The sequence below is a fragment of the Salmo salar genome, chromosome 19 (assembly GCF_965601325.2).
Source record: "Salmo salar chromosome 19, fSalSal1, whole genome shotgun sequence".
Classification (NCBI taxonomy): Eukaryota; Metazoa; Chordata; class Actinopteri; order Salmoniformes; family Salmonidae; genus Salmo; species Salmo salar.
Window position 1 is genome coordinate 11,120,901 of NC_138309.1, and position 11,671 is coordinate 11,132,571.

General features: G+C 44.5%; 1 protein-coding gene across 2 annotated transcripts; it reads right to left on the reverse strand.

Annotated features, from left to right (window-relative positions):
• Window positions 1-1,641: 1,641 nt before the first annotated feature.
• pcyt1ba (phosphate cytidylyltransferase 1B, choline a) lies at window positions 1,642-8,372 on the reverse strand. Of its 2 annotated transcripts, none has more exons than XM_014157256.3 (8): window positions 8,106-8,372; window positions 5,038-5,137; window positions 4,694-4,810; window positions 4,334-4,485; window positions 3,591-3,669; window positions 3,168-3,310; window positions 2,266-2,454; window positions 1,642-2,077 (listed from the first exon to the last, which is right to left on the reverse strand). In XM_014157256.3, the coding sequence occupies exons 1-8, from the start codon at window positions 8,193-8,195 to the stop codon at window positions 1,862-1,864; spliced, it is 1,086 nt and encodes a 361-aa protein (XP_014012731.1). In that variant the 5' UTR covers window positions 8,196-8,372; the 3' UTR covers window positions 1,642-1,861. The 2 variants fall into 2 exon arrangements, with proteins under 2 accessions (XP_014012731.1, XP_014012732.1); XM_014157257.3 differs by lacking the exon at window positions 8,106-8,372 and adding an exon at window positions 6,908-7,065.
• Between the last annotated feature and the right edge of the window lie 3,299 nt (window positions 8,373-11,671).

The window sequence follows — 11,671 nt, forward strand, 5'->3', positions numbered from 1 at the left end:
TTTTTTTTCCTATGCGTGTGTGCAAACGAGTCCGTATCTGTTGAAAAAGAGATATTGTTTCCTCTCAATCACCAATCTGCTTCTCTTTCATTTACTTTCATTTTCTATTTATTTACATATTACGCCATTAGGAATTATACATTAGAAAATAAGACGATACAAACAGAAACACACATTCCCAATCTTGTACACACAGTGCAGGATTACATATAATGCATACAGGACAAGAACGTCTCGAAGGTGGATCAGGAGGTGTGGTAGGAAGTGATGTTATGTGGGTTTCCGCTGTGGAACAGTTGTGGCCTGTGAGGCGTCGTAGCGAGAGACATCGAGTTGAAGAACAGTTCTGCGTCATGTGACTAACAAGAGGAGAGCACAATGATTCTACTACAACAGGGCGGGTCAATCTTATTCACAAAGGACCAGTGTGGGTGCAAGCTTTTACTCCAGCCAAGTTATAACACCTGATTCTAGGACCACACCAGCCCTTTGTGGATAACACTGGCCATCCCTGTGCTATACAACCTTTGATCTCTCGTTTCTAATAAGGAAGGCTGTCACAATTGTACATTCTCTAAAAGCAAATATATTGACAGATCAGTTTCTCCAGTTGCAGTTGAAAGCACTGTTTACAATTGATGGGCCGGGCAGGCGGCCATATTGGGAAAGTGGGGGGGGGGGGGGGGACATCCCTGATACTAAAGTTCCAAGTGTTCTGTTCATTATGCAATCACCAATCACGTACTGAGATCCATGGTGTTACCGTTGTTGAAATGTAACATCCATTAATTTGTGTTGCTATGTAGTCTCGGAAATCTCAGACCTATGCTGGAACATTTAACACTGCGGGAGGCAACACTTCTGCCTATGATGGAGACCAGTTGCTATGGCAAATAATCTGGTACAGAATTATTTGTGATTCTGTGGGGTGCATCTCCGTCGTCTAAAGTGGCCTCTTGTCTCCCAGGAAGGCTGCAGTTACTTACTCCTCTAGAGGACAGTGTTTCTCTCTTAAATCTACAAACTAGGGCACAGTCAGTATGCATCACATTACAGAATGATGCAATTAGAAACAGAATGATGCAGACAGTCTATTCTCTTATTGTATAGAAAACTGTGTCGGTTTGTCTATAAAGTCAGTCTATCTGGAGAGTTCTGTAATGGTGTAGGTCTACTCACCAGGGTTGGGGCCATTTCAATTCCAGTCAATTCAGGAAGTACACTAAAATTCTGATTCTTTTCAATTAGGAACATTTCAAATTGGAATTTGGTTTGGAAATTGACCCCAACCCTGCTACTCACGTAATACCACAATGCAAATAGTCACACTGCAGACGATTGTTGTGAAATTGCAGAAAATATCTTCTATCATGTTTACCCTAGTTTTTCTCTAAAATATGACCATAACATGAGATTTAAAACCAAAAGAAAGGATAGAGAAAAAGGAGGACATAAAATGATGGAATGATATGATCAACAGGCGCTCTTTTATTTACCGTCTCTGTCAGACCTGAGCAATCAAAAACAGGTCAGTCGCATCATCTTCTGTTCTCTACACTCCTGTCTGCTTCGTTGCCCAGGCAACAGAGACTGATGGCTTCTTCGTGCTACAGCACTACACTACATTTCCCATGACCCCCTTCTGTCTTGCATATCTACAACTTCAGCATCCAGTCATTGCTGCCAGTGTGTGGAAGGGGATGTCGGAGAGAGGGAGAGAGAATGAGTGTGTGCGTGTGACAGCACCTTTCAGGCAGTATGTGAGTGTGTGGTCTTAGGTGTGTGTGTGTATGCATGGCATCAGCTGTTAGGTGTGTGTGTATATGCGTGGTGTCAAGTGTCTGTTCCACAGTCCAGGCCCCTACTTCTCGTTCTCATCTTCTTCACTCATGCTACTGAAAGAGGCGGAAGCCCCTTTGGGTGAGGAAGGGGAGGCTGGTCGGGGGTGAAGCCAGCGTGAGGGGGGAGATGGGGAACGAGACAGAGACAGTTGCCGGGGGGGACTGTTACTAGGCGACCCGTGGGGTGATAGGGCGTAGGAGATCATCCGACCACTACGCTCACTAAACACCTGTTTCTGTTAAGGTAAGGAGAGAGAGAGGTTTGTGAGAGAACTATCTCTTCAAAGATTAGGACTAGGCTAGAGGTAGAAACTAAACACAGTTTTGGGTTCATAGATGAGATTTGCGAACAAAGAAGTGAAATGTCAGATGAGTGATTGGAATTTGTCCATGAGTGGCGCATTAGAGACAGGCTTTAGCTTACCCATGTTCCATCTGGGCCGAACAGTTCCAGGAAGTTACCGATGAACTCCCGTGATTTCTCCTCCCACTTCTGTATGAGGTCATGGCTCTTCTCCTCCACGCGGTAGACAAAGTGTTTACTCTTCTCCTCTACCGTTTTCACTTTCTCCTTCATACGGTCCACCTGGTTCTGCAGGCGGTACTTCTTCTCCTGAGGTTGTAGGGAGGTTGTAGAAAGGTTGTAGGAACGCAACTGACATACAAGTAACTGCCAAAATAAAGGAAATCCCAACATAGTATCTTAAAAGGGCATTGGGCCACCACAGAACAGCTGCAATGCACCTTGGCATATATTCTATAAGTGTCTGGAACTCTATTGGAAGGATGTGACACCCTTCTTCCACGAGGAATTCCATCATTTGGTGTTTTGTTGATGGTGGTGGAAAACGTTGTCTCAGGCGCCGCTCCAGAATCTCCCATAAGTCTTCAGTTGGGTTGAGAGCTGGTGACAGACGGTCATGGCATATGGTGAAACATCAGCAAGTTGAGCAGTCTTCGTCACTGAAGCTCCGGCCAAACGTGCCCCAACTATCCTCCCTCTTTCGAAGTCACTGAGATCTCTTCTTCTAGCCATCCATGGTAGCCAAAATAATGGGCAACAGTGCCTGCTCAGCATTTCTATACATGACCCTAAGCATGATGGGATGTTAATTCCACACCTGTGTGCAAGCACCTGCTTTCAATATACTTTGTATCCCTCATTAACACAGGTGTTTCCGTTATTTTGTCAGTTATCTGTATGGGTCTCTCAACAAATACAGACAGAACATACTGTATGTCTGTTTGTTCATTGAAAGACGTCAGTTACGTTCCCAATGTACGGAGTACACATACGTTATTTTTAAGGTCGACACACACACTTACGTTGATGAAGCTGACATTGAGCTCTTTAGCGGTGTAGCCCCTCTGTAGATTGCGTCTAGCGTAGAGGTCGTAGTCTCGTACGATACGAGTGATCAGGTCAGAGGTCGAGATACCCTCTGTCCGCTGAGTTGGCACAAACATGCCTGGAACACACACACACATTTTAAATACCCACACATTATAAATACACACATACACACACACACACAAATACACACGAAGAGGAGCACACTATAAATACACACACATGGACGAACATGAACACACACATACTATAAATACATTATAAATACACACACACATACTATAAATACACACACGATATAAATACACATGGACGAACATGAACACACACACACATTATAAACACGCACACAGGAACACATACACTGATCATAAATACAGCTACACACACACACTCACCTGCCTCCTTGATGTGTTTGTAGACGTCCTCAGTTCCTGCTGAGGAGTATGGGATATCGTCATGAGCCACAAAATCGATCTGAGAAACAATCAGAACACAAGACAAGAATCTCTACACAATCTCTATACAGTCTATACATAATATATACCCCCATCTCTACACAGTCTATACCCCATCTCTATACAGTCTATACATAATATATACCCCCATCTCTACACAGTCTATACCCCATCTCTATACAGTCTATACATAATATATACCCCCATCTCTACACAGTCTATACCCCATCTCTATACAGTCTATACATAATATATACCCCCATCTCTACACAGTCTATACCCCATCTCTACACAGTCTATACCCCATCTCTACACAGTATCTACACAATCTCTACACAGTCTATACCCCATCTCTACACAGTTTCTACACATTCTCTATACAGTCTATACCCCATCTCTATACAGTCTATACCCCATCTCTATACAGTCTATACCCCATCTCTATACAGTCTATACCCCATCTCTACACAGTTTCTACACATTCTCTATAAAAGTCTATATATATATACATACATATATATACAGTGTCTACACACAGCACGGGAGAAACAAAATGAAAACACATGCAGATAAACTGACACACAGAAAAGAGACATGCCTGCATGCATCATAAATAGTCTTTACACACACATATACAAACACACAGAGAGCTTTGATGGGAATAGACAAACACACACACGCACCTTGTGCTTTTCCAGGAAGTCCTGTGTGAGCGTCCATGGTGCATCTCGGACCACTTCGTCGACATAGCGACAGTGTCTCAGAGCCTCGTACCTCTCATCCTCCGTCATCACAGTGAAACCCTTATACTTATGGGTCAGCTCATCACTACACACTGACACACACACACACACACACACACACACACACACACACACACACACACAGACACATGAAACAGTCACAAAGGTACAAAGAAACAGATAGCAAAACATGTATGAGTAATTCATACTAAGAGTCATTATATCCACATGTTTATGAATGTGTGTGTTTGTGTACATATCTGCATGTGTGTGTGTGTGTGTGTGTGTGTGTGCGCATACCTCCCACTATGAGGTATGCATTGGGGAAGAGGTTCTTGGCCTGCATCAGAGCTCTGGCATGGCCGGAGTGGAACAAATCAAATATCCCATCTGCATATACACGCACTGGACGGTCTACTGTAGAGGACACACACACAGTGTACATCCAACACATACCTTCTCCTCTCCTGATGATGTTGTAAGTGAATGTGAGGAGGAGAGGATGCGGAAAAGAAGAAGAGATGGCTATGAGGGAAGATGCTGAGGATGGTAGGAAGAGAGGATGAAGAATGAGGATGAGAGGAGGAATAGTGAGAAAAGAGTGATGAGAGGGGCGTGTAACAGAGGACGAGAGGAATGTATACCTGGGGTCCCTCTGCGGGCTTGAGCAATGGAGAGTCTCTCATGAGGGGCGCGACACTCACAGCTGGTGTCCTTAGCAAAGAGAGCAGGCTCAGTCAGCATCTGAGAGAGGGAGGAGAGAGAGATTTAACTGTTAAGTGGTTTTTGCTCAGTGTAATAGTGCTAACAGCAGCATATTAGAACAGCACATGCATCAAATTCAAACCCCTACAAAACTCTCACTGCTCTCAACAAACCAAAAATGGTATGGAGTCCCAGAGACACAACATGATAGGTGAAGAGTGTGTCAAGGAGGGGAAGAAAAGGAGGGAAATAATGTGATAAAATCTGAAAAAAATTGAATTTGAGAGGGGGATGAAGAGAGGAACAGGAGATACAGGAGAGGATAGAAGGAAAGCGACGGAGGAGAGAAGGAAAGTTGAATGACATTCATGTCCCCTTCTTGATAGTCCTCCCCTGTCGCTCTCCGGCATATTTCCAGTAATTAGATTATTGATCAGGCCTGATATCTATTCTCTATCACAACTATTGATTACATGATGAGGGAACGAGCAGCACCCAGTGCTATTGATCTGCTACGGGCTAAAATGGAACTTCATCCCTCCCTCTACCAACACCTCGTTTTCCATCTCTCTCTCTCTTTCTCTAGGGGAGGAGAGAAAGAGGAATTGGAACATGCATGACTTTCTGTCCCCAGTAACTTCATGGATCCACTCCCAAACACACGAGAGAACTGAGAGACACACTGGATGTAACCTATATGTTACCGTGGGAGACTAGATCTCATTTACACACACACACACACACACACACACACACACACACACACACACACACACACACACACACACACACACACACACACACACACACACACGACACAGAGAGAGAGCGAGCAACTGAACAGTAACCCTAAATCACAAAACACACAGCACAGTCTCCTCTAGAGGACCACATAGAAACCATGGTTTCTTGATTTCTAAGGATAATGGGATCTTAGATTGTTCATATTAATACCTTTGTCTACATTTGTCATCCATAACACTGAATATTTAAAGGTAGTTCCACCTCTACATAATCCATTTGGATAAGGGATGAGGAAGAACAGAAAGGAGGTGGAGATGATCATAACATCATCAGATGGTCTTGGCTAGCGACCGTCTTGGGAGCTCCCATCCCCATAGTAACAGATCGGACAGAACAGAACAGTGAAGAGGACGCACTGAGGTAACGTTTCTCCCACAATCCACTGCAAGGTGAGAAGGGGGAGGAGCCCAGCGTGGACAAAGGGCAGGCGGTGGCCTCGGACGATCGACAGATCAGAGTGACCGCAGCGAATGTGCTCACTAAAGCCCTGAAACTGGCACAAGCAGAGAACATCTGGTCTAAGAAGGATTAACTACGGGAAAAAAAAACCACACTAAAAACCTCAACTAAAAAAACAACCACAACGCTGTGATGGTAGCACACAGGAGGATAGAAAGAGAGGGAGAGGCACAGGGATGTGGGAATAGGGAGGAGGGTATGATGAAGAGAAGGAGAGGCACAAAGAATAAAAGGGAATAACAAAGACAGAGAGAGAAAGATAGAATGAATGGAGCTGGCATGGAGCTAGCGTCGCCCCTCTGTATCCTTGCGCTTTTGTGTCCTCATCAGGAGATCTATGCCAGGCTGCCGATGCCCACACGTACACACACCCCTGCCAATACTGCGAAACACGCCCAACCCCCCACCCTCCACACAGACACACAGTCCATTCAGCACTCAGAGCATCCCGCAAAGACACACATAGACAGTGGATCTGTTTCATAACAACAAGAAGACTAGCCAGCCTCTCCCTATTTTTCTCCTTCACACACAAACACACCCTACCGTGCGCGGCTGGGGGCAGGTGTGCTCGAGCTCCTCCATGTTTCCCCTAAAGGCTCATGGGATACGGCGGCTGAACCCCCTGTCTGTGACTCAGCATCAGTGAGATGATCCCTCTCTCGCTCTCTCTATTTCTTTCTACCGCCCTCTCTTCCTCCCTCTGCCTTTTCCCCCTCCCTCTTCACTTCCCTCTGTATCCCCACCCACTCTGCCCTCCTCTCTCCCTCCCTCTATTCCACCTCTTCCATCCCTCTCTCCTCCTCTATTTGGCAGAGTGATCTCTCACTCACAGACCAGCAGCCAAGCGCCTCCAAACTCTAGCCATGGCGATGACAAATATATGAGAGAGCTCCAATCACTGCACAGATCCCACTGTATCATTTGCATGGAGGACAAGGATTGGCTGAGCTGGCTAGGACCATCAGTGAAGGATGGCATTGAGCATCAGTGTCTAGGAGGCTATATCTCAATAGTCTACAGTTGCTCTCCTCTCCTCTGAAAACACAATATAGGTGAAAGTAATATGATACATGCACATTGAGGTTCCTCCCTGTGCGGTGTCCCAAGTCTTAACCAGCTTGTTTCTTGTCCCCTTTCCTCTTTGACCACATCAGGATAGGTGAAAGCAGAAGGCTTTTACAGCAGTAGACACCTATCCAGTGCTTTTGGGGATCAGTTGTTACGGGAGAAAAGAGGAGAGAACATTTAAGAATATACAGGGAACAGTATCTGTTTTCCACTGAATTACACTGATGCACAGAATAGACCTTATTCTATTTATATGAAGCAGCAGGAACAGGACGAAGTGGATCTTGCTGAACTGTACACTTCTCTCTCCATCTGTCTCTATCTTTACTTCTCTCTACCCCAGACCATCCTCTCATTTTCTTTCTTTCTCACTTTCAACCACTTCATGTGAGAGTCTCCTAGACTTTTCATCTTGAAATAAAAGTTCAAAAACATATAGGACACTGTCTCATTGTCAGAGACAACTTTAGCTGTCTTGGGTTAAATTTCATGATCCATGCTTACCTCACTACAGCCGCAAAAAGTAAACTGGGAGAAAGTACCTGATAGCCTACATAATTTCTAACACGCGAATAGCCCAAGTCCATTATGTCCCGTGCCATAATGGTCCTGACATCGTGTCATAGTACACTTAGGCTATAAGTAAGTGTACACAGTTGGTTAGCTAACTTACCGTGCCCGATTCCCTCCTGCGTCCGGCCACACCCGGTGCAACAGGATCGCATGCATAATTGTAAGTTCCATTGCTTGTACGCCCCACCATCTTGAGAGAACCGTATCTGTCCGTCGTCAGTCAACCATTGAGTATGTAAAAACGGTCCTGGATTTTTCCTTCCCTCGTCCCACCCGTCGCCAACAGGCAGCGAGACCCGGACACTGACACACTGCGCGCAAGTGTAGCGGACTAGACCGAGAGCCAGATCACACGCACGAGCTTCAGGAAACACCGGCCAGTATAGAAGATTAGTGTTAGGCATCCAGGTCGGCGTGCGCGTTTTTAACCGCTGGCTGGGGTCAGACACGTAACGCATGACCGACCACACATCACATGCATGACCGACCACACTGGGGGACAGCGGGGACATAGGCCTAGTTAATCAACAATGTCCAATTGGTGGTTCTTGTTCTGCGGCCAAGTGGGTTGAACAAACGAGTTGGCTGTGTGCAGGTTACTAAAGTTTGTGGCCAAATTAGGTGGCCTCTTGAAAAAAACTGCACAGGAAAATCACCAGTGTTAAATTAGTAGTGTCAAAAACGATTTACGCCCATATATTAGTGCACACCTGGATCCTTGGGACGTCCTTACCACAAACCATAACCCCTACCCTAACCTTAACCCTTACCAGTTAAAATGTCAACTTCAATGAGGTGATGTCAGAGTTGGGACGTCTCAAGGATCCCTGATACCAAGGACACTATATTTGGTTGAACAACCTGCAGTATCGAACGACCCCTAGTGTGGTTGTAGATAAACAATTACACCATAACTAGAGGTTAACTCTAAATAGTTTAAGAAACATCACAAGTCAGCCCACCAATATCCGTTGTTGCCTTCAACATTCTCATCAACGCCATTATGAGGCAGCACCTTGCAGCGAGGTAGCCCTTGATCATGAATCTCAGTACACATAAAGTGCATTCGGAAAGTATTCAGACCCATTTACTTTTTCCACATTTTGTTACGTTACATCCTTATTTTAAAATGGATAAAATCGTTTTTTAAATTCTTCTCATCAATCTACACACAATACCCCATACTGACAAAGCAAAAAACGTTTTTAGAAATGTTAGCAAATTAGCAAAAAATAAATAAATGAAATATCACATTTACATAAGTATTCAGACCCTTTACTAAGTACTATGTTGAAGCACCTTTGGCAGCGATTACAGCCTCAAGTCTTCTTGGGTATGACGCCAGAAGCTTGGCACACCTGCATTTGGGGAGTTTCTCCCATTCTCTCCAGAGATGTTCTATCGGCTTCAAGTCCGGGCTCTGGCTGGGCCACTCAAGGACATTCCGAGACTTGTCCCGAAGCCACTCCTGTGTTGTCTTGGCTGTGTGCTTATGGTTGTTGTGCTGTTGGAAGGTGAACCTTTGCCTCAGTCTGAGGTCCTGAGCGCTTTGGAGTAGGTTTTCAACAAGGATCTCTCCTTTAGATGCCTTTTCGCAAACTCCAAGCGGGCTGTCATGTGCCTTTTACTGAGGAATGATTTGCCTCTGGCCTCCATACCATGAAAACCTGTTTGGTGGAGTGCTGCAGAGATGGTTGTCCTTCTGGAAGGTTTTCACATCTCCACAGAGAAACTCTAGAGCTCTGTCAGAGTGACCATCAGGCGGCAAACTCTAGGAAGAGTCTTGGTGGCTCCAAACTACAGTTGAAGTCGGAAGTTTACATACACCTTAGTCAAATACATTTAAACTCAGTTTGTCACAATTCATGACATGTAATCCTAATAAACATTCCCTGTCTTAGGTCAGTTAGGATCACCACTTTATTTTAAGAATGTGAAATGTCAGAATAATAGTAGAGAGAATGATTTACTTCAGCTTTTATTTCTTTCATCACATTCCCAGTGGGTCAGAAGTTTACATACACACAATTAGTATTTGGTAACATTGCCTTTAAATTGTTTAACTTGGGTCAAACGTTTTGGGTAGCCTTCCACAAGCTTCCCACAATAATTTGGGTGAATTTTTGCCCATTCCTCCTGACAGAGCTGGTGTAACTGAGTCAGGTTTGTAGGCCCCCTTTCTCGCATGCACCTTTTCAGTTCTGCCCACACATTTTCTATAGGATTAAGGTCAGGGCTTTGTGATGGCCACTCCAATACCTTGACTTTGTTGTCCTTAAGCCATTTTGCCACAACTTTGGAAGTATGCTTGGGGTCAATGTCCATTTGGAAGACCCATTTGCGACTAAGCTTTAACTTCCTGACTGATGTCTTGAGATGTTGCTTCAATATATCCACATAATTTTCCATCCTCATGATGCCATCAATTTTGTGAAGTGCACCAGTCCCTCCTGCAGCAAAGCACCCCCACAACATGATGCTGCCACCCCCGTGCTTCATGGTTGGGACGGTGTTCTTCGGCTTGCAAGTATCCCGCTTTTTCCTCCAAACATAACCATGGTCATTATGGCCCAACAGTTCTATTTTTGTTTCATCAGACCAGAGGACATTTCTCAGAAAAGTACGATCTTTGTCCCCATGTGCAGTTGCAAACTGTAGTCTAGCTTTTTTATGGCGGTATTGGAGCAATGGCTTCTTCCTTGCTGAGCGGCCTTTCAGGTTACGTCGATATAGGACTCGTTTTACTGTGGATATAGATACTTTTGAGCCTGTTTCCTCCAGCATCTTCACAAGGTCCTTTGCTGTTGTTCTGGGATTGATTTGCACTTTTTGCACCAAAGTACGTTCATCTCTAGGAGACAGAACGCGTCTCCTTCCTGAGCGGTATGACAGATGCGTGGTCCCATGGTGTTTATACTTGCGTACTATTGTTTGTGCAGATGAACGTGGTACCTTCAGGTGTTTGGAAATTGCTCCCAAGGATGAATCAGACTTGTGGAAGTCTACAATTATTTTCTGAGGTCTTGGCTGATTTCTTTTGATTTTCCCAAGATATCAAGCAATGAGGCACTTAGTTTGAAGGTAGGCCTTGAAATACATCCACAGGTACACCTGACATAATTTTCTGGAATTTTCCAAGCTGTTTAAAGGCACAGTCAACTTAGTGTATGTAAACTTCTGACCTACTGGAATAGTGATACAGTGAATTATAAATTAAATAATCTGCCTGTAAACAATTGTTGGAAAAATTACTTGTCATGCACAAAGTAGATGTCCTAACCGACTTGCCAAAACTATAGTTTGTTAACAAGAAATTTGTGGATTGGTTGAAAAACGAGTTTTAATGACTCCAACCTAAGTGTTTGTAAACTTCAGACTTCACCTATACTTCCATTTAAGAATGATGGAGGCCATTGTGTTCTTGGGGACCTTCAATGTTACAGACATTTTTTGGTACCCTTCCCCAGATCTGTGCCTTGACACAATCCTGTCTCGGAGCTCTACGGACAATTCCTTCGACGTCATGGCTTGGTTTTTGCTGTGACATGCACTGTCAACTGTGGGACCTTCATATAGACAGGTGTGTTCCTTTCCAAATCATGTCCAATCAATTAAATTTACCACAGGTGGACTCCAATGACGTTGCAGAAACATCTCAAGCATGAT

Bases quoted from the DNA above. Each gene is read 5' to 3' on its own strand.
- pcyt1ba (XM_014157256.3), bottom strand. From the start codon at position 8,195: ATGGTGGGGCGTACAAGCAATGGAACTTACAATTATGCATGCGATCCT. The intron at 5,138-8,105 runs GTAAGTTAGCTA...TCCCTCTCTCAG, and splicing joins GCAGGAGGGAATCGGGCACG to ATGCTGACTGAGCCTGCTCT. The intron at 2,078-2,265 runs GTAAGCTAAAGC...TTACCTTAACAG, and splicing joins TCGGCCCAGATGGAACATGG to AAACAGGTGTTTAGTGAGCG.